General features: G+C 60.8%; 1 protein-coding gene across 1 annotated transcript; it reads left to right on the top strand.

Annotated features, from left to right (window-relative positions):
* The first annotated feature begins 2,611 nt into the window (after positions 1-2,611).
* Positions 2,612-20,662, top strand: Aspg (asparaginase). The gene is made up of 16 exons (XM_003463138.5): positions 2,612-2,770; positions 7,885-7,993; positions 8,512-8,623; positions 9,968-10,093; positions 10,561-10,644; positions 11,126-11,252; positions 14,156-14,268; positions 14,936-15,118; positions 15,206-15,313; positions 15,613-15,735; positions 16,612-16,707; positions 16,877-17,040; positions 18,563-18,649; positions 19,894-19,993; positions 20,248-20,310; positions 20,437-20,662. The coding sequence occupies exons 1-16, from the start codon at positions 2,689-2,691 to the stop codon at positions 20,455-20,457; spliced, it is 1,698 nt and encodes a 565-aa protein (XP_003463186.3). The 5' UTR covers positions 2,612-2,688; the 3' UTR covers positions 20,458-20,662.
* Positions 20,663-22,547: the final 1,885 nt, after the last annotated feature.

Here is a 22,547-nt window from a genome sequence, read left to right as displayed (position 1 = left end):
CTCTTCTCTGTCTTCTTTTGGAACCCCGATAGCCTTAGGATTATCCATATGGGCTTGTGACCCACCCCAAGTTCACATCTGTGATTGGCGAGGGGAGGGTCAGAGTTTATTTTTCCCTGTGTGAACATCTTGCTGTTCTCGCACCATTTACTGGAAGATTTCCTGTCCCTGCTGATGGTGTGGTGGATACTATGGTGTTCTTTGGTTCCCCTCAGCAGTGACGGGTGTCCCCTTGCTGCCACGGTGCTGTCTGTGAGCTTTTCTAGCTGCAAAGACAGTGCCTCACCTGAGACCACCCTGTGCTTCTGAGGAAGCTTGTCCGCTGACCGACCCATCTGGATCAGTTGCCACACTGTTGCTGTGTTGTGGTGTCACTGGGTTGGGTCCAAGGATGTCCCTGAGGCTGGAACCCAGCCTACCCTTCTGTAGAAGTTTGCAAGTTCACTGACTTGAGAGTGGCTAAAGCTGGAAATTGATCACACATGGAGGGGGGGCAATACCAGTTCAAAAACAAAGAGAGCTTGTGGTGGGCCTTGTAAACCAGCTGCTCCAGTCCAAGGTTGACACCAATTTGCAAAATGTATAAATAAACTGGCTGCAGTGTTGAGTGGTTCCTTTCCTCTCAGCTGGAGACAGGACTCACCTGCCCTCAGCTTTCTGTGTACGCCCTTTTGTCTTTATTTCTCCTTGCTCTCGATGTCCTTCCCCCGGGAACTTTGAGGGCTGCACTGGACTTGGCACCTGATTCCTACTGAGGAAAAAGAGCCTTCAGACATCAGTAAGATGTGCAGGAAGATTTTATCAGTCAGAGATTTTCCACTTGCAGATAAATGGGACCCTGGAAAGTTGGGTCGGGGGTTCTAGGCTTCTGTGGAAGGGGTAGGAGGCCCAGGAGCAGGCGCCAGCCCTGAGGGTGCCGGCCCAGGCTCCGGGTGTGGGTGGCTTTTTGGGGCACAGGTGGCTCAAGCATTCTCTGCATCGCCCAACCTGCCGTCTCAGGAGCATCCTGAATCCGTGAGGCCCACCCCAGGAATCTGGGGCCCAGATGTAACCACGGGACGCTGGTGCAGATGGCCTGGGGAACTCCCCTGGGTCCTGGCTGTCCCATTTCCTGGTCTCCTTTCTGCATTTCATGTCCCATCCCACCCCAGAGGCACATCCTGTGGTCATGGGCAGTGGTGGGCCAGGTGGCCTCTTCCCGATGGGCAGCGAGTCCAGGTCTGAAAAGCTGCTCCCCAGTCGCTTCTCGGCAGGGCGCCCACTGCCTGCCTCCCGAGGACTGCGGCTTCTGTGCCACTTTCCCATGTACCGCTGCCCAGCGGGCCTGAGACCCCTCGCCCACGTCCCCACCCACCGCTGCCCACCTTCCTCACTTTTCCTTCCAGCTGTTGGCAGATTCAGGAACAGCTGTCGCTGCCGGGGGCTCTGTGTCTCAGTTCTTTCTGTGCGAAGGGACCTCGAACATCAGCAGAATCCACATGCACAGTGAGGTTTGAGTGCGCTGCCCAGGCAGGCGTAGGAGGCAGGAGAGTAGAGGCGAGAGCGGCAGCTGGTCGGGGAGAGGAAGCCCTGGCAGCAAGGCCCTCGGCTGGTGATCACCTCGTGCCCACTGGCAACAGGGCTGTCAGCTGCCCTGTCTGCGAGGTGCACTGACCACTGTGGGCAGGGGTACAGGGTGCACATGGACAGAGCCAGGCAGCACTGCACCTCAGGACCCTCCCTTTGAGGCGTGAAGCAGCTGGGCTCTCTGCTGCTCATGACCCATGAGAATGGAATCCTCAAGGTGGAGGTCATGCAGGAGGACGTGGGCAGGGTGGGCTGCTCTCCAGCCCTTCTGGGCTCCTTTCCGAGAACTCCTGTGCCTGTCACACAGCACGGGAAGGAGCAGGGATGCTGTGCTTTTTTTTGGCTGGGGGGCAGCAATGCTGGGGATTGAACTCAGGACTTCGCGCTTGTAAGGCAGGTGCTTGTACCGCTGAGCTAAAGCCCCACCACCCAGGATACTGTAGGATACAGCTCCACTCACAATGGAAGAGGGCCAGGTTCCCTCCTGGAGCCTTAATTTGCTGGCCTTGGGTTAGACCAGTGGTTCTTGAACTTGGGCTTTCAAGTTAGGAGGCTGCAAGGCACCCAAGTCTGTGCCCCTGGGGTGTCCTGAGTCAGCAGGTCTGGGGTAGGGCCTGGGGTTGCACTTTCAGAATGAGTGGGCTAGGCGGGTGGGGTTGCGGGTCCAACAGAACCCACGGTTTCCTCATTCCGGGAAGCCCCCCCCCTCCCCCGTCTCTGGCCACGCTGAGGAGCAGACCTGGGGTTCTGGCGCAGGCTCTGCTGGCGGAGTCGGGCAGTGGAGGAAGTCGGTCCGGGTGTCCGGGTGTGCCCTCCTTGGAGGGTACCCTGGGTCCCGGCCCTCTCCCTCCACGGGGTGTGTAGCGTTGCTTGGCCAGGTGCACCAGCCACGATCCACCTGACACAGGCCCCAAGTAAGGAGGTGAAGTGTAGGGACCTGGACCTTTGAAAGGGGAAGCCTGAGTCACCAGGCGTGCCCCACCCCGCCCCCGCTGGGTCCTGATCCCTCCTCCTGCCCCAGTCGCCTGCCGGGCAGGCTCCGCCCCGCTGCTTCTGGGCCCGGCCCTCTCCGTAGGCTACAAAGTCGCCAGTCCAGGTCCTCTCAGTGGCTTAGCCGCAGGCATGGCGCGCGCATCAGGCTCCGAGAGGCACCTGCTGCTCATCTACACTGGCGGCACTTTGGGCATGCAGAGCAAGGGCGGGGGTGAGTCGGAGGAGCTTCGCCCCCTAGCGGCCTTGCGAATCCCACAGGTGCTGGAGCCGGGGAGTCCCTGAGCCCAAGGTCGGCTCTGCCCTGCTGCCCTGCGCCCTCTGGGCCCGCCAGCTTGCCTCTGTGGGTGGGCCGCCCTTCAGCTGGCACCTCCGCTGCCCTGCCCACCTCTATCTGCCCTACAGCCCCAGCTGCCCTCTGCCACCAGCCCTGCGCTGGACATCTAGGCCCCTGCCAGCCACACGTGCACACCGCAGCTGGAGAATGACACCTTCCCCTGGTGTGCCCTCCTCCTGGAAGATGAGCCTGGGCTTAATTCTGTCCCATCTTCCACTCTGGGCCTGGCCAGGCTCCTCAGAACCAGCTCGAGCTTCTGCCTTGCTGATCAGTCACTGTGAGGAGCGGTGGGAGGCAGAGGCTGCCCCAGACCACCAGGCCGTGTGGGGGCAGCGTGGCGTGGTGCTCACTGTACCTGGGCGCAGGCAGACAGAGGGTGGACGGCTGTCGGCAGGGACTAAAGCCAAGTGGGCTCCTTCTAGGGTTAGTAAGAAGGCAAGGGCACGGGCAGGAAGATCTCAGTAAACGTCAGTGGGCAAAGCTCTCTGGGTGTCCCGTGCCTCAGCGGGTGAGGTCCTGAAGTGTCCGGTGGCGTGAATGTTGGGCCGTGGGATGCAGCCTGCTGCATCTTACCTCTTTATCACGTCTTCTATTGGCCACAGGCACCAGTGCTGAGCTGGGAACAGTGCCTCTGCTGGCAGGCAGCTTGGGTACCCAGAGAGTCACATCTGAATCACACCTTACATCCTGTCTTTTTACTGTGACAAACAGAAAGGAAAAAGAAGGGAGATGGACACTGTTTCTTATGCCCGCTGCCTACGTGTCCCGTGTGCAGAGTGGGCACCCTAGCAGGAAGCAGCCCTTGGGGAGGAGAAGAGCCACTACTGCCCATTAGTGACTGTTTGGATGTGGTCTTGTAAGAACTGCGACAGGGTCCAAAAAGACAGGGCCTGAATGAGAGAAGGAGGGTGGTGCAGGCAGCAGCCTGCTGCGGGGAGGAGCCCTGAGACCCCTGCGGAAGGTCCATGAGACGGGCTGCAGGAAAGGAGAGAGCGGGTCTGACTGAAGTAGAGGTGAAGAGGGGCGGGGTGCGCGGGAAGAGTAAAGAAGGCGTCTTTGAAATCTAGGACTCGGTAATGGGGAGATAGAAGATAGGAGGGCGGGGTGCTGGGAACTGGGGTGTCGGAGCAGGCGAGAGGTAACTGGTTTCAGTTCCTTCAGAGCCGATGGGAGCTGGGTGTTGGCGCTGGGAGCCATGCGGCTGCCTGGCTTCACTGGGATGGCAAGAGGTGTCTGGTTGAGAACCAGGGAGGAAGGCGAGGACGTATCCCAGACCCTAAGGTCCAACTCTGGGGAGGCAGCGGGGCTTTGGGTGAGGCCAGAGAAGAAGAAGAAGAGAAATGCTCAACTGACAGAGGGGTCCTGTGAGCTGACTGAATAATACTGATCTAAGAGGAAGCGAGTGGTGGGTGGGCGGGCGTGCAAGCACGGTGATGACCTGGGCCGTGGCTGTCTCCCGAGGTGACCCATGTCGACTAGACTTTACCAGGCCAGGGTTCTTCTTTATTTCGTCTCTTGGGAGCACATGGGTTCGGTTTTGGTTGCTTATCTTGAGGTCTGGCTCTTACGCAGTTGTAGTATAGATAAGGCCAAAGACCAGTTAAATAAGTGTGAGCCGAACAATGAAATCAACGAGACTGTTACGGATATAATAAACAGTGTTTTACTAGGAAGACTCAGCAGTAAGCTTCCATAAGGAGGTGAGGAGAAGGTCCAGGGAACTTTAGAATCTAATATGGCCCTGATCTGTCATCTAATATCTGAATAGCCACAGAGATATTAGAAGGATCAGGAATGTATACACATTCATCTTTCATAGTAAGATGAGAATACTGTTGTTAGAATGTCTGCTGTCATCTGATTTTGGAGGAATATATTTGTATATATATACACACATACACACACTTAGGAGAGAGAGAGAGACCAAAGTGTCTTACAGTATATAACTTATTTTGGAGGACATATAGACAGATGGCAAAAGTTTATCTTTTTTATTGTACTTTTCTGCCAGATGTTTAAGGCCCGATGTGTTCATTATCTTGACCTTTTGCTATCTGTCAAGGTCAGAAAACCTCTTGAAGCTTCACTCCTGGAACCGTGAACAGAACCCTCCACTCCTGTAGCTATCAACTGCCAAGACGGGTCACAGACAGACCTTTCTGCTGGCGACCCTCCTTGGGCACAGTCACATCTTGCAGGTCTGCCTCCTGGCCATCAGTCTCCCTGCTCTGGAGATGGGTAACGAGCCAGACTTGCAGGGTCCTGTTGGAAAGTTCTCTCATATCTGGGGCTCTGCTGACCTCGGAGGGCCAGGGCCAGAGTGCTGGCCATCCTCTCAGCCCAGTTGTCTCCTAGTCCTGGTCTCTAAACTTCAGCTGGTGCATACTCAGCAGAGAAGATTAATTCTCCCGATCTTAGTTAGCAGATGTAAAACACAATGTAATTTGTTTTTTAATAGCTGTCATTTCTTGTTAAAGGCAAATCACGGTGAGCTTTATAACCAAACCTCTTTGAGGGAAGGGTATTTTTAATCAAGGGGTTTTAAGTTAACTTTCGGGGTATAGGAGAAACAGGATTTGAAGAGTCTGAAGAGAAAGAGCTCAGATAGCGGCTGATCTGGGAGAGGTTGGGCAGAGGAGCAGGAAGACCATCGAGCAGCAGCCAGACTGGGCGTGTGGCAGAGTGGCGAGTGGGAGTTGGGCAAGTGCGTGAACAAAGGTTATGGGGGCAGCAGTGGCCTTTGGCAGGCGGGGGCCGGGTTGGGCTCCGGCTGGGTGTGGATCAGTTCACTCATGGAGGCAGACGGCCACAGACGGCAGCAGCAGGGAGCAGGGTGGTGATGCAGTACAGTCAGTGTGCGTGTGCGTGTGTCTGTGTGCATGCACACGCACACTTTGACAGGTGTGGCCGGGGGGCCTGTGGCACGGGGTGGGGTGACGGGGTCTGCCCTGCAGGCTGGAGATTTTTTCCCCCGAGCTGCATGCAGGGCCAAGTGTGGGCTGTGGGCTGGGGACACATGGGCACTGTGGTTCTGCTGTGTGTATGAGCACCAGGCACTAAGTGTCTCGATCTCTGTGGCAGCTCCTGTGTCTCCAGGTGATTCGTGGTAGCAGGAGGGTGTGGAGTGAGGGGTGTTGAGGGGAACTGGCATGGCAGGGGAGCGAAGGGGGTGCGTACGGCATGGAAAGGAGGAGAAGAATTAGGCCCTCTAGCTCCCTAGTACAGAGGAGTCCAGACCTGTAGCTCGAGCCTTGAAGGAGGCCTGGGAAAGGGCTCCGACTGCACTACTGTGGGCTGCTCTGAGGCACAGGTGCCCGATGGTCCCCGAGAGTTGCCTTTTGCCCTCCTTGGTGGTGCAGGCAGACAGGCAGATAAGTGGAGACTGTCTGCTAGTGATCCTTCCACGCTGTGCAGAGCTGGTTTCCGCCAAGGGACTTTAGTCTCTGCTGGAGAGCTGCCCAGCTATGCCCTCAGCTGTCCTTTTGGTCTGCACCAGTTCTGCGTCATCAGAGCTCTGTCTCCAGAAAGGAGTTCGGTTTTCTGTTTGGTCAGCATTCTACTGCGCACTGGTATCAGTGGGAATTTCCCAGGGGTACTGGAGAACCCTGTCCTCTGCCTTGAGGGTGGCATCTTCCCTACAGGTGATTACTGGCTGGCAGAGTAACCACTATTTGGCTGTAGTATTTCTATAGGGGACGAATAAAAGCCCGAGATTTCATAAGACCCATTTTACAGAATTTTATCAAAGTCCACTAGATGGTGCTCTAACACAAGTTCTCCTTAGCACAGTCTAAGATTTAAAACCTCAGCAGTCAGGAGTCAAGACAGGCTCAGAGAGACCACCTGTGACACGCATGAAACACAAATGCAGGACTTTGTCCCCGAGAGTAAAACATCCTTTTAGAGCAATATCCTAAAGCGATTTACAAAAGACAAGAGTGGTGGCAAGCAAGAATGACAATTAGGGTTACCTAATATAACTCGGCGGTCAAGAAATAAAGTGAATTCCATCTCCTGTCAATTATTTGTAAAATGGAAAAATCAGAAGTATTGTGCTCTGGCCACCAAGAGCCATTGTCTAGCAGGAAGCTTAGCCACGCCGTATCGCAGGAAGAGGCCAGAGCTTGGGCTTCAGGTCTGGAGATGTGGCGAGGCTGGGACTCGAAGAGGCAGGGGCAGGATGCAAGGTGCACGGTTCCCCCACTGGGGTGCAGGGAGAGGTGCGGGAGGGTGGACATCTCCAGTTAGGACCCGAAGCTGTAAACGCAAGCTGCTGAGCAAGGCACACGTCTTTGCAGCTGGTCAGAGGCTAAAGGGAAGCCACCTTCGCAGGGGTGCTTTTCCAGACTGGTGCTGGAGTCTGAAAAGCACAAGAATCATACGGGCCTGTCTCTGACTTTGCAGGGGAGAGGAAAACGCATGTAGGGAGCAGGCTGGAGAGAGAGAGGGCGACAGAGGAAGAGAGAGACTAGGGGCTTGTCTGATCAAACGCCTGGCCAAACCTGGCACGGCAGAGGCAGCCGGAGCTCAGGGACCGAGGTCTGAGGACCTTGGCTGCTGGGAGGTCTCAATCGGGTTGGAGTTCAGCTGTGAGGAGCAGAGAAGGGCTTCCTGGAGGTGGTGTCCGGAGCTGGGCCTTGAGGCTCCTGCTAGTGAGGCCTGAGGGCAGCACATTCGGGCAGCACAGCAGCGCAGTGTGGGGAGGTGGGGTAGAGTGCTGGGGCTGCCTGTGAGACAGACTGGCGGACCTCGCTTGGTCAGAAGTGTGGATGACTGGAGATGGGGAGCAGGCCAAGTGGGACCTGGCAGAGTGGTGGCGGTGCTCGGGGAACTATCTGGGTTGCAGAAGATTCTCTATCAGCTCCAAGGGAGGAGGCCATGGCATCCGGGCCGGGATGGCAGTTGATCTCTGGGGGATCGCCTCCGCCTGGAGCCCCAGCTGTGGCAGCCCCTCTGACCCCACCATGACTGCATCTCCCTGCTGCCCACAGTGCTCGTCCCCGGCCCAGGCCTGGTCACTCTGCTGCGGACCCTGCCCATGTTCCATGACAAGGAGTTCGCCCAGGCCCAGGGCCTCCCTGACCATGCTCTGGCGCTGCCGTGAGTGGGGGCTCCCCGGGCTGCAGGTTGTCTGGAGGGCAAGATGGGCTGGTCCTGAGGTTCTCAGGGTGGTGGATGTGACCTCCGACAGCTTCCACCAGTGCACCAGTAGGAGGTGACAGCTTCCACCCCCAAGGGCTGGGTGATGGCTTCCATCCACACACCCAGAGAGAACAGCCCTGTCTGGAGCTGGAGCCCACCCAGAGTCCCGGCTACACTGGGCCTTTCCCTCCTGTGTCTGGGGCCAACCAGGGGCTGGGCTGTGAGTTGTCCTCACCCCAGCTGCTCTCCCCGAGTGACCTCCCCCTGGGCTGGTCCTGTCGCCTACCTGCAGGTGTGGAAGGGGACATTGTTTGGGGATAGCCTGTCCCAGCCCACGCCGTCACCCCTCCGTACCAATGGAAGGGAGTCCTGTAGTCAGGGCCCTGCGGCCTGCAATGTGTGGACCCCTAGCAGTCACCCAGGGAATTCCGGATCCTGAGGGACCAGAGCAGGAACCTGTGTTCTGCCTCCTGCAGCCCTGCCAGCCACGGCCCCAGGGTCCTCTACACGGTGCTGGAGTGCCAGCCCCTCTTGGATTCCAGCGACATGACCATCGATGATTGGATTCGCATAGCCAAGATCATAGAGGTAGGGCTGCAGGGTGAGGGAGGTGTGGGCCCCCCGCTGAGAGGCCCAGTCCTGGGCACCGCAGGGCAACACCCAGGCGCTCACCCCAAGCAGGGGTAGGGCAGGTGCTGAGCCACTTGCTTTCCTGTCAGGGAGCAGCCTGGCAGCTGGCCCGGTCTGTTCCTATGCTTGGTTTGGCCTGGCTGATGCAGGACAGGATGGGCACAGCTGCCAGGGCACCAATAGGCTCTGTGTGACTGGCCCTCTCCCAGCTGTGTGGCCATCTTAGTGGGCTGGAGACCAGGGAACCCACTCAGGTTGTAGCAGTCTGTGGTGCTGTGTGCCATGGCCAGCTGCCCTCCGGCCTCCCCAATCCCAGCTCTTGCACAAGCCCACCCTCCCATCCATCAGCCCCATTCCCACCTGCCTCCCTGAAAACTCCCTTGCTGTCTGGGTGTGGTGTCATCCCAGCTACTCAGAAGGCAGGAGGATCACAAGTTCAAGATCGGACCAGTGGTATGGGGTCCCTGGTTACACCCCGAACTCCAGCCCCAGTTGAGGTCCACCTGGGACAGTGCGACCCTGACTGTCTTCGTTTTGGGAATGAGGGGCCAGGACACCTGAGGCCGGGGGAGGGGGCAGCCTTCAGGCAGCACAGCAGTGTATTGTAGGGAGGTGGGTTGTGCTGGTCCAGGAGGACTAGCTCTGTGGGCCCAGATCTGGCTGCCCTGCTGAGCCCTGGGAGGCGCCCTATGTCCCTGCCTGGAGGTCAGAGTAGCCTCACCCCGGCCTTCTCAGCCTGCAGCTGGGGCTTCTCATGGCCACCAGAGGGCGCACTGCCCTGCTGTGGCTCCTGTCCCCTATTGGTTGCCAGACTGGTGGGCCAGGAGCGGTCCCTGTCATCTCAGAACAGTGTCCCTGGCTGCCACAGCCTATGCCAGCTGCCTGCTATGAGGTGGTAGCCAGGGGCATCCCGCAGGGCCATCTGTGCCTGCTTAGTGGCCAGAGTCCCTGGCTGGGTTCACTTCTTCGCAGCCTCCCAGACCACCTGCCTTGTGCTGGTCACCTGTGTCCATGCCGTCTTTCCAGTGGATGGAGGGGTCTTGGGAGCCCCCTTCTGGTCACCCCTGCCTGGGAGGTCCTGGCAGCCAGTCTGGGGGCAGCTCCTACCTTCCAGGAGCATTAGGAGCCCCCTTCCCCAGGCCCCACAGTCTCAGGCCCCAAGCCAGCCACTGGGATGCAGGGATTCGGGAATCATAGGGCCCTGGGCTCCAGGCAGGGAGCCCTAGCCCCTTCATCTGCACTGGGCTCAGTGGCTGCCCAAGCCCCTGCCCGCGGGTTGCCCTGAGCACACTTCTCCTGCAGAGGCACTATGAGCAGTACCAAGGCTTTGTGGTTATCCACGGCACCGACACCATGGCCTTTGGGGCCTCCATGCTGTCCTTCATGCTGGAAAACCTGCACAAACCAGTCATCCTCACTGGCGCCCAGGTACCAGGAAGTGGCTTCCCGGGGGTGAGCTGGGGCCTGGCTTCCCGCTGTGCCCTGCATCTGAGCAGCTCCTGCCGTGTGCTGCCAGTCAGGGAGTGTGGACATCCTCTGATGCCACCCAGGGTGCCTGGCACATGACGCCCCTTCCTCTCACCCTGACCTGATGCAGCAGAGGGTCCAGAGGGACCTGCTGGAGGGCCTGCTGGAGGGACCTGTGTGGGGCTTGGCAAGAGATGGTCCTGGTGGCCATCAGGTGGTGGGGCAGCTGGGCCAGGTGCTTGGCCTGCACAGGGCAGGGCCCGTGGGTTGTGGCACTTGGTGTGGGGACCACTGTTGGCAGCCTTGGAGGTGGGAGCTCCCCTCTCCAGAGATCCTGGCTGCCTCTACCCTGGGGCGTTTTCTGGAGAGGAGTTTTCCCAGCCTGCCTGTGCTGCCCTGCCTCAGCCTACCTCCCCGGCTCTCCCCAGGTGCCAATCCGTGTGCTGTGGAATGACGCCCGGGAAAACCTGCTGGGGGCGTTGCTTGTGGCCGGCCAATACATCATCCCTGAGGTACCCAGTTCCTGGGCATGGCTTACATCAATGGGGGAAACGGGTGCTGTGGCTGGGTGTACAGCCCACAAGCTGAGGATTTGTGGGTGTGGCACTCAGGACCACAGATAAGGGTCCTGTCAAGTTTCTGGTTTGCCTTATGACTAACACAAGGCCACTGGCAAACACCTGAGAGCCAGGCAAGGTGGTGCAGGCTGGTAATCCCAGCACTATGGGAGGCTGAGGCAAGAGGATCACAAGTTCAAGCCCAGCCTGGGCAACTTAGCCACTTAGCTAGACTGTCCAGAATACAAAGCGGCGAGGGTTGCGGGCCCAGGGTTCGGTCCTCAGAAACATGAAAATGAAACTTTGGGAAGGAGATAAAGCAGACAAGCCAAGGACCATCTCGCTGCCCAGAGGCACTGCTGTTAACCTGGTGTCTCTGTGTCCTGGGCATTTGCATGCCAGTCGCAGACGTGTGGACTTGCTCCTCACCTCCTAGGTCTGCCTGTTTATGAACAGTCAGCTGTTTCGGGGAAACCGGGTAACCAAGGTGGACTCCCAGAAGTTTGAGGCCTTCTGCTCCCCCAATCTGTCCCCACTAGCCACTGTGGGCGCGGATGTCACAAGTAAGCCTGCCAGGGAGTGGGTGATAACTGGGAGGAGCTGGTGCCAGGGGCCTGGGGGACTCCTGGCACGGAGGGGGGGTGGCGGGTGGGTAGAGGGGTGTCCTCAGGGTGGGCCCTGGAGGGCAGATCTGGGGCTCTGCCTCTTGCATGTCCTGTCCATCACGTGGGCCCACACCAGGTAATCCTCAGTGACCACTGTGGCTATGTGGTCCACTCTTCTCTGTGCTCTGGACCCGTGGGTGCTTGGCTATTCTTGTCCTCGTGGGGCTGTTTCGTCAGGCTTCCTGTCCGCAGGGAGCCTGGCCAGCCCTCCTTGCCCTGGTGCAGAGCTGCCCTCTTACCCCACCCCGCTCTCCCATCCACCCACAAGGCAGATCCTGCAAGGGCCTTGGTCCTGAGGGCAGCCCAGATCTGCCTGGGCCCCACTGCTTTCTGACCACAGGGCTTGTCCTGCCCTCCTGTCCGAGGGCCCCCCCTTGGGGCCTGGCCTCAGAGCCCCCACTGTGCTGGCTACCACACAAGGGCATCCGGAGCCTCGATTCCCTGCCCCAGCTGGGTTTCTGCAGGCATGGTGCTGGGGGGCTGCTTGAACCCAAGTGGCTGGTCGGTTGACCAGGTGGCTGGGCAGCAACCTGGGGCGGGGAGGCCCTTAGAGCCTGTCTGCTGTCAGGCAGACCTGAGCCCCACTTCTGTCCTGGGGCTCTCACCTGCACCCCCTTCCCCATGTTCCTCCCAGCTCCTTCCAGGAGTGTCTGTATGCCTAACAGTGCCCAGCGGGCCAAAGGCCTCCTGGGGGCACCTATGTGAGCTGGTCCTGCTGCCCAGGGAATGAGTGCTGCCCTCTAGGTCAGCTCCCCATGGGCACTGAGCCATACCTCACCTGGGTGGGCCGAGAGGCCAATGGCCTGGACCCCAGGCCTCCGCTATGCTCAGAGCCCAGCACCTCTGACCCCTCCCGACAGGGCAGCTGGCCCTTACCTGGCCACCTGGGGGCCGACCCGGACCCTGGCACCCTGAGCCCTAGCCTGGTTGTCCCCACGGTGTGCTGCAGGTGTGTGGGAGCCTGCGCCCCGCCTGCTGCACTGATGTCAGCCGGCCCAGCAGGTTTTGACACTGCCTTGAGAAATTCCAGGCTCAGCCCAGGGTGTGGCAGCTGGGGCCTCTGAGGGGGGCAAGCTGGGGGGGCGGCAAACCAGGCCCCCTCCCAAGACACAGCACGGGTGTGACCTCCCGGGAGCTCCCTGCCATCTCTGCATAGTTCTGGGAGCCTGGTGACAGTGACCAGGATGGAAGGGTAGTCACGTCCTCACCCCCAGGCCCTGCCTCTGCCTGAAGTCTGCCCAGCCTGAGAGGCCTGGAGTAGCGGAGGGGGGAAGGGGACACAGCTGGTAGCCACAGGTGGGGCCTTGGGCTGTGTCGACCATGCATTGAGCCCAGCGCCCTCCTTGGTACAGGGCAGGCCGCTCTCCTCCCAGATGTGCTGGAGCTGTATTGGCCACGAGTTCTGCTCCTGCAGCGTTCCCTGCTTTAGAGAGACAGGCCAGGGGCTTTACGGACTGTGCTGCATGGGCCTGGCCTGGTTAGAGCTGCCCTCTATCCCACTGTGTCCATTCCTGGCCTCAAGACCTGGGGATTTCATAGAATCTGTTCCCAGGCGGTGGCCACCAGATGGGCTTCAGTCTCCTCATCACCCCCTCGGCAGCCGTAACCCCACCCCAGCCTCATCTGCTGGTATAAGTCCCACAAGCACTCCACACTGATGCCAGCTCCCTCTGCATGCTGAGGGCTTCGAGATGCTGAGGCCCTGCCTGGCGTATCCAAAATGGCCTCTTCCTCTCCATTAAATGGGAATGGCTCTTAGAACAAGGGCCAGAGGCAGATGCACTTACATGCCTGTGGGAAGGAAGCACCCAGCCAGTTACAGGGTGGCCCTTACCTGGCCCCCTGGAGGCCGACCCAGACCCTGGCACCCTGAGCCCTAGCCTGGTTGCCCCCACAGTGCGCTGCAGGTGTGTGGGAGCCTGTGCCCCGCCTGCTGCACTGATGTCAGCCGGCCCAGCAGGTTTTGACACTGCCTTGCTCCTGCCTGGTCTCAGTTTCCCTGTGTGGGCCTGGCCCTGAGGATCCCTTTGGGGCCATTTAGTGCAGGTGGAGTCTCCAGCGTCCACCTCACTGGGCACCACCAGGGTCAGGTCAGGCTTCCTGTGTCAGCCTCGAGGTCCTTTGCTTGGCCAAAACTAAGAGGCACTGACCCCTTGCCATTTGCTGCAGAGCCCCAGAGTGTATGGTCTGGGGTGCAGGCAGGCAGGGGAAGGACAAGGCCTCTGGCACTTCTGGGCCACCTGACTGGAGGCTTCCTTTCCTAAATGTGAGAGGGTCTGAGACAGCCTTCCTTCACGCATCCACTTGGTGGGCAGTGGGCACAGTAGGTGCCCAGCGAGGGGGGCACTGGAACCTGGCACAGCAGCCTTTGTGCTGCTGTTGCATGTGCCTGGATGGCTGTGCCCTCCCCTTTGGCCTGCCAGGCACAGCCAGGCCTCCTGGTTGGGGGGGTCCCCTTCACACTCCTCCTGTGCTGATGAGCACGCAGGCTTACTGATGCCCTATCAGCCAGGTGATGGCCTCGCCTGTGTCCCAGTGGGACAGCACAGGGCTTCAGGTCCCATCAGCAACTCAGAAACCAGGGCCTGGCCTGAATCCTAAAGGCCACTCCTGACACCATCCCTGGGTCCCAGAGGAGGTGGGGGCCCAAGTCACCACTGCATGCTATTGCACCCCTGCCCCCTGGGCTCTTGGCACTGGCCTGGTGAGTGGGGCTGGGAGGATCTGCCCTGGCAGGAAGTTGGGGAAAGAGGCTGCCCCTGGGCACGGGGATCTCATACCCAGCCCCTCTCTGTCCTCAGTTGCCTGGGACCTGGTGCGCAAGGTCAACTGGAAGGACCCGCTGGTGGTGCACAGCAACATGGAGCACGACGTGGCACTGCTGCGCCTCTACCCTGGCATCCCGGCCTCCCTGGTAGGCCTGCCCTGCTCTGTACCCCAAGGGTGCCAGCATGCTCCCACACCCGCGCGCTCCCCAGCCGGCCAGCTAGTTCAGCCCCCACTTGGAATCTAGGCTCCACAGGGAAGCCCCACCTGCTAAGTCTCGGCTTCCCTTTGCCCCGGGCCCTTCCCATCCGCAGTGGGCACTGCCCTGTGCCCTCCTTGCCGTAGCCCCCACCTCCTCTGGGACCTAGGAACTGTGTCGGGAGTGGCCTTAGGATTCAGGCCAGGCCCTGGTTTCTAAGCTGCTGATGGGACTCAAAGCCCTGTGTTCTCCCACTGGGACACAGGCAAGGCCAGTGCCCAGCCAATAAGGAGTCAGGAATCCTGCATGCCCATCAGCACAGCCTCCTAGCCCTGTGCCAGCGCTCCCGCCCCTGCTACTGGGGCAGACAGAGCGCCCTGGCCAGCCTGTGGCTCCCTCTCCTTGTCTGCCACCCCTTGGCACATGTCCAGGGTACAAGGTCCTGCCTCACGGGATGAGGGGTCACTAGATAGGGAACCCATTCTCTGTGTGACCTGGGGCTGCCCACAGCTGATCTCAGAGCCACACAACAGGCACAGAACAGGCCCTGGCTCCCCCGCGACTGGAGAAGAAAGCAAGGCCCTCAGCAGCGTCCCCACGCGCTTGCGTCCCACAGGTCCGGGCATTCCTGCAGCCCCCGCTCAAGGGCGTGGTCCTGGAGACCTTCGGCTCTGGCAACGGGCCGAGCAAGCCCGACCTGCTGCAGGAGTTGCGGGCCGCGGCCCAGCGCGGCCTCATCATGGTCAACTGCAGCCAGTGCCTGCGGGGGTCTGTGACCCCGGGCTATGCCACGAGCTTGGTGAGAGCTGGAAGCCGAGGCTGGGAGGTGTGGGAGGGTGCAGGCCAGGCCTGGGCTGTGACAGCTACCCCATTCCCCTCCCTGCAGGCGGGCGCCAACATCGTGTCCGGCTTAGACATGACCTCAGAGGCCGCGCTGGCTAAGCTGTCCTACGTGTTGGGCCTGCCGGAGCTGAGCCTGGAGCGCAGGCAGGAGGTACACGCGCAGTCCGCTGTGTGCGCACAGGCTCCGGGGTTTGCGCATGCGCACATGTCAGCCAGCAATGCCTGTCCTTGCCCAACCTGGCTCGGGGACCCCCCTTTTTCTCTGGGGAACCTCAAGTTCTAGACAAACAGGCCCAGAGCCTCCCTGGAGCTCTCTCCTGCCCCGCCCTTCAGATCCCTGGGCTGCTGGTCGGTGCTGAGTTCGCAGGGCTGAGTGTGGGTCTCAGAGGCCGCCCCAAGGGTGGCGTCCTGAGCTGCACAGCTGAGCCCAGGGTCCTCTGTGTCCTCCAGCTGCTGGCCAAGGATCTTCGCGGGGAAATGACACTGCCCACGGCAGACCTGCACCAGTCCTCTCCGCCGGGCAGCACACTGGGGCAAGGTGTCGCCCGGCTCTTTAGTCTGTTCGGTTGCCAGGTATGCGGTATGGACTGTGGCAGCACCTCTGGAGCGGCAGGCCACGGGCCCTACAGGACGAGCCAGCCCATGGCCACTTTCATTCAGCCCTGTCCACCAGGAGGGAGACCCACAGGGGCCCTGGGAGCCCAAGGTGCAGGTTCCTCTGCACAGGACTTGGGTGTGAAGGGTTGGGGCCTGGGGCCTCTGGCCTCTGAGACCCTGGTCTCCACTGTGCAGCGCCCCTTGTAGATGCACCCTCTTCTGAGCATCCCTCCCCACGCCTGGGTGTCCAGAGCAGGAGGGCAAGTGCGGACCCGGACCAGCTGGGGCACAGCACTGTGCCTGGGGCCTGCCGGGCTCCATCCCTGGCAGAGCTATCAGGGCAGTTCTGTGATCTTCCTGCCAGGCCAGTGTGTTATAATAGAGCAGAGGAACTGGAGTGTGTGGCCTGTCATCAGGGTGTGACCTTGGAATAGCCAGCTGCCAGCAGCTTTGTGACCAGACTGGGCCATAAGGTTGGAGGGGTGGTGCTGCTGGGCCTTTGAAAAGACCCACCTTCAAGAGGCTTGAGGTGCCCCTGGGTGGTCGTCACCCTTTTCTTTTGCTAATCCACACCCTTCCCACTCACTCACTGGAGCAAGGATTTGGAAGAGGAAATGGACTCAGAAGGGGTGGCAGGCTGGGTCACTCCTACTGGGGATAGACCCAGGTGGTGGCCCTGCATCTGGACCTTTGCTCCAGGGTGTCGGCTCACACAGATCTTGGGTGGGGTAGTGGGGCCTGGGGTGTATGGTCCCAGCATTTTCCCTTTGGGGTGGACTTTGCTGCCTTTGGCCCAGGGTGCCAGGGCCCCATTGCACGGCACAGGCCCAGACTGTGCTGTCATTCTCCCAGGAGGAAGATTCGGTGCAGGACGCCGTGATGCCCAGCCTGGCCCTGGCCTTGGCCCATGCTGGTGAACTCGAGGCTCTGCAGGCACTTATGGAGCTGGTGAGCCCCGCAGTACCGGCCCCTCCCCAGCGTGGGCTGGGGGTGCTGACCCACCGTGGGTGGATGCCCTTTCTGTCCTTGATAGCCCTGCATGGTGTCTGCCCAGCATCAATGCACCCAGACCCCCTCCCCACCCTCTCTTAGTGTGGCCTGCCCTTGTGTCTCCCAGGGCAGTGACCTGCGCCTAAAGGACTCTAATGGCCAAACCCTGTTGCATGTGGCTGCTCGGAATGGGCGTGATGGCGTGGTCACCATGCTGCTGCACAGAGGCATGGATGTCAATGCCCGAGACCGAGACGGCCTCAGCCCACTGCTGTTGGCTGTACAGGGCAGGTACCTGGGGCTGTGCACTGTGATGGATGTGTTGTTAGGGGAACCTGCTCTGTGTGAACAGACCAGGTGGCCTGACTGGGGTGATCAGGAGGGCCCTGTAGAGGAAGTGACCTCCAAGCTGATCCAGGCAGGGTAGTTTTAGAAAAGGGGAGCCACTGGAAAAGTGCAGGAGGCTCCTGGGGCTCCTGAGCCCACCGCTGTGTCTGTACGCTAGGATAGGCCAGAGCCAGCAGGGGTACAGCTGTTGGGCTCAGGCTCCCGGGATGCCGAGCCTGAGGAGTGTAGCAGGGTGTGAGGCCCCTGTGTGGCAAATCCCTGCCTTGCCCATCCCTCCCTGCTCACCCACAGGCCCTGCAGGCCCTGGGGAGGAGCCAGGGAAAGAGATTCCCCCCCACCAGAGGTTCTCCTGTGGTGCCTCGGCCTTGGCAGGAGGCCCCTGCAGTGGCCCTGACCCCAGGCCTGGAGTAGGTGCAGAGGGCATCCTCACAAGTCCTTGGGAGAGCATGTGGCTGTGCTGCGGGCTGGTACTGTTCCCCGTGGCCTCCATATGCTCGGATGCAGAAACTGTCTTGGCTTTGTGACACTGCAGTCACGCCTGTCTGACAGCAGGTCATCCAGCCCTACCCAAGTTCCCCAGACCCAGTCACTGAGGCCAGGGATCCAAGCCCAGCACCCCAGGTCCCTGTTTCAAGCTGAGGGCCCTGGGAGCCATGTCGTGGGAAGGCTTAAGTGTTCCTTGAGGAATGATCCAAGCTTCCAGGATAGCAGGGGGAGCTGCAGGGTGACCCCTGGGCCTGGCCAGCGTGATCTGGGCAGGGATTTGTGTCTGGTGCCCTTGGGGGCTGGTGGGTGGGAGGAGATGAGATGAGCGTACACCGTCTCCTCCCGGCCGCCCACCTGGCCCTGCTGAGCTGGAGTGGCCCAGAAGCCAAGCCACGCCAGAGGGCACAGGGCCCCCTCAGCTGCCCTGTGGCCATGTAAGCTACAGTGTATATCTACACTTGGTATGAGGTTCTGGAAGCAGATCACCCCACTGCACTGATGCACCCTGTCCTTGGCCTGCTGGAGCTCCATTGTGCCCCATCCCCACTGGGCAGACTGCACCCTGAAAGTGAACTCAGGGAGTCACCTTGGGAAACTGCTTGGGTCCCTGGCCTGGAGTCCCGACAGCCCACTGCTGTAGACCTCTGTCTGTAGCCTTGACCCCTCTGACCCTCAGGGCAGACAGCTCAGCTTCCAGAGCTGGTCCCAGGCCTGGCTGAGAGCTGGCTCCAGGGTGAGTGTAAGACAGTTGTCGGGTGCAGCAGAGACCCAGTGCAGACTGTCCGCCAGGCACTGTCCCCAGGATGGGCCAGGGGCACCACTGGGGCATGCAGTGGAGGAGCTGCTCAGACAGCACAGGCCCCAGAGGGCACAAAGGTGGTGGGACTTTAAGAAGGATATGTTGTGTGGGCCTGGGCAAAGGGCCAGGTGGCAGCTGCATCTGCGGCCAGAGCTGCCCAGCACAGTCTTCCTCACACAGGCATCGGGAATGCATCAGGCTGCTGCGGAAGGCTGGGGCCTGCCTGTCCCCCCAGGACCTGAAGGATGCAGGGACCGAGCTGTGCAGGTGAGGGTGCAGGTGACTGGCTGGCCAGGGCACGGGGGCCAAGCAGGATAGCCATGTCCCATCTGTGTCCCAGCCTGGCGGCAGGCAGAAGTATCTACCTGCCACATCCTGGGCCCCCTAGCTTAGAGGACAGTCCAGTGGGTGTGGCAATCATACACTGCACGGGGGACTCAAGCAGTGGGGGAGTCAAGTAGGGCAGAGGCTGGAGACCCATGCCCGTCACTGTTCCTGTAGCCAGGGCCCCAGGCTAGAGAGTGGGCGGCCACGGAGTTGGGCCGGCTGGGAAGGGGGAGGGCGGATGGGAGGAGTGAGGCGCCTGCTCCTCAGGAGAGGACCCTGATCCCTTGGCACCAGCTCCTCTCCTCATCTGGCTCCAAACCCCACAGTCCTGCATGTGGGGTCAGGGGAGACTGGCTCCCCCGCACTGGTCTTTGGTGCCCCAGGGTACGGCTGCTTCTTGGTGATGGGGGCCCAGGCTGGGAGGTGGGGTGAAGTGCAGGGGTCCCAGGAGCATGGGACCCCTTTTTGAGGGGATTTGTGAGATGGCTTGGTCCAGTGCTGAAGTCCAGGGAGGCCTTGATGACTCCATTGACAGCTGGATAAACTGAGGCATAGCCAGTTCCATGGGAGCCAGGACTACAACCATCATCTGGAACCCTGCTTTGGAGTGGGTCAGCCTGCCAAGGGGTGCAGTCGGGGGCCGCTGTGTGAGAGTTGTGGGTGGGGGTCTGGGAGGGACCAGTGATTCACTCAGAAATTACTGGGCACCAGTATGGGTTGCTGCACAGATACCTCCTGATAAGGAGGGAGTCACCAGGCCTGGGGGGCCCAGCGTCAGCCCAGCCAGGCTGAGGTCCCGGGGGTGGAGTGGGGGCCTCCCCTCCAGGCCAGGCCCCCTGCACTCCTAGCCAGGATCCTGTTCAGGCTGCGGAGCCATTGCTACCTCCTTCCTCTCACCCAGGCCCTTGAGAAGTGGCTCTGGGATGGGAGGAGGGTGATGTGTATATGTGCAAGCACATGTGAGTGTGTGTATGTACACGTGAGTGTTCATGTGTGTATGTACACGCGCGTGCCTCCGCCTGAGTCACAGCCACACCCGCCGGTGAAACCAGGCTCCTGCCCAGGGTGGGGCGCTGCTGGATCAGCTGTTTGGGGCCAGCTGTGTGGAACCTTGAATGGGAACGGGCAGCAGGGCACACAGGTGGGAAGGTGCCCATTAGCCCCTGACGGCTCCCTGCCCCCAGGCTGGCATCCAGGGCTGACATGGAAGGCCTGCAGGCATGGGGGCAGGCTGGGGCCGACCTGCAGCAGCCGGGCTATGATGGGCGCAGCGCTCTGTGTGTCGTGAGTGTGCCACCCCCTGTACCCCTGTGCCTCCTCCAGGAAGGCTACCCTGACCCATACACCAGCTCCCTCTCCCTTGCCATGCCTGTCCCTGCAAGGAACCCTTGGGGCTGTCTCCCTTCCCTGTCCCAGACCAAGCCTGGAACTGTGGGGCACATAGGGCCCCATGTGCATGAGCTGGAGGTGTGGGAGAGGGGCAGGGTGTCCTGGGGGCCTTTATGGTCCCTGAGCAGCCCCCCCATACTCCCCCACAGGCAGAAGCAGCCGGGAACCAGGAGGTGCTGGCCCTTCTGCGGAACCTGGCACTTGTAGGCCCGGTGAGTTGTGTCAGAATCTCAGGGCTGGCTAGGCTGGAACACAAGGCCCAGGGAGGGGCTGTGGCAGAGCCCTGCCTCCAGGTCCCGCTGGGCCTGCACGTTTCTCAGGAGACCACCCATTCCCAGGAAGTGCCGCCTGCCATCTGATCGCCAGCAATCCCGCTGTGGTGTGAGCCACTCCGCCATCTGCTGCTTTGACCCACTCGAGGGACCCTAGCACACGACCCCCCAGCAGGATGCACCCCACTACTTAGAGTATACCCCAGGCTGGCTCAGTGACAAGCTGCAAAGGTCTTTGTTGGCAGAACAGCAATAAAGTAACTACAGAGTGGCCACCTCCCAGGCCCCCTGAGTCTAGTGTGCTGGGTCTGTTGGGCTGCAGCCGTGGCTGTGGGAAATGTGGGCGCCGGGCGCTAGGGCACCCTGGGGACCAGAGGGACAGTCATCCCTCTGGGCGGGGTGAGGTGGCACAGGGTGGAGGCCTGGACCAGCCACCCTCCACCACCCTGTACCCCGTCCTCATCATCGGGCAGGGCACAAGGCTGACAGCCCGAGGATGGTAGGAAACTTGACATTGTCTCTACCTGGAGCACTGCCTGTGGTTACTCTAGCCCCACTCAGGTGCGCCTCTGTCCCCACCTATCATGCACCACTGCTGGGGGTCAGGAAAGAGGTGACCAGCCCCAGGGTGCCGGCCAGGGACTGCTACAGGTGTGCCTATGGACATGGCAGCCACCTGCCTGATCAGAGCCTGGTTGGGGCTAAAATCAGGAGTTTGGGCCCAGGTCAGCTCCTGGTCCAAGCTTTAGGTGCCAGCAGGGGCAGTAACTGCCCCAGGACAGAGCCACCAGACACCTGGCACTGCTGTGCACAGTCCTGGCCTCTGCTGCCACCCCTGGCCTTGGCACCTGTGTACCCCACGCCAGGTCTGGATCGTGCCCCTCTGTCCACTGGCGTTAGTCCCCTGGAGCTGGGGTGTGGGAGGATGGCCCTCTGGAGCTTGGGCAGATGCATTACCCAAGACCTAGCACTTGGCACCCAGGTGGGCCAGGCTGGGGCTCCTCAGCCTGGTTCCCAGGCCCCCGCTAAGCCCTGAGGTGCAGACTCCCCCGAAGGTACTGCAACTGGCAGCCTCCCAGCACCTCACCCAGACAGGTGTGCGGGCCTTGCACAACCAGTGATGCCACATGAGGATGGCCAGTCCCAGGCCTTTGCCCCACACCTGGATGGAGCTCTGGAGGAGGTGGCAGGGCTGGGCCCACCCTGATGCCTGCACTTAGCAGCTCTCAGGCAATGCCCACTCTGCCCAGAGGGGCCGAGGGACTGGGTGGCGCTGTCACTCGTGGCCACGCTGCACTCAGCACTTGTCACAGCCTGCAGAGCCAGAGGTTGTGAAAGTTGCAGGTGGTTCATGTTACCCACATGGCAGGATCCTCCCAAGCGTGTGCCAACCTGCTGGTGTGGTGACGCCCACCGGCCTGGGATGCACGCCCTGCTGGGGGGGGGAACGCCCACACTGCCACCATCTAGGGAGTACCCTTGTCACACTGGCTTGTCCCCAAGTGGGTCAGACCGGCTCGGCAGAGATGCTCCCGTGGTGGTGGGGGAGCTGCGGCAGCTGGACAGGCCCCACTCTGGGGCTGCTGTGCTGCCAGACCCAGAGCATCACCAGGGCAGCTGGGGTACAGGGCTGGAGGCCTGGGTGTCCTTGGGGACAGGCTGGCCAGTGGGGGCCATCAACCCCAAGTCACGGGGAAACTGCAGGGGTGGGGGGCTCAGCACTGGGCCTGCAGCCCCTCAAACACATGGAGAGCCAGGCACCAGGCGGCTTTGGAGCGCTCCCATTCTGCTTGTGTTGGCTCCTGTGTCCCCACCACTGTGTAGACAGGAAACCAAAGCACAGCTGTGCACTTCTGTGTCCAGGGTTCCACTCCCACACCCACACCGGCAAGAGCTGGTGATTGGTCCCCGGGGTCTCGCGACAGACAAGGATGTGCGTGGGCGGCCTGAGCCGGGAACAGAGCGGCGCACAGACGCGGCGCTCTCACCTGGTAATTTCATGCTGGGGAAGCCTCCGCTCCCATGGCCCATTATCTCGGGACCATCTCTCCCTCATGGCCCCGTGTTTCCAGCGCCCTTGCCGGGGATGCTCAGCTGCGCAGAGCTTGGGCCTGCAGCCCATTTCCACAGCCAAGTGCGGTTTAATCCCTGGGACGTCACTGCCTCTGAGACACTGG

This window comes from Cavia porcellus, unplaced genomic scaffold, assembly GCF_034190915.1.
Source record: "Cavia porcellus strain 051 isolate PalLab524CR breed Dunkin Hartley unplaced genomic scaffold, mCavPor4.1 scaffold_31, whole genome shotgun sequence".
In the NCBI taxonomy this organism is placed as follows: domain Eukaryota; kingdom Metazoa; phylum Chordata; class Mammalia; order Rodentia; family Caviidae; genus Cavia; species Cavia porcellus.
This window is presented reverse-complemented; position numbering and strand designations above follow the sequence as displayed.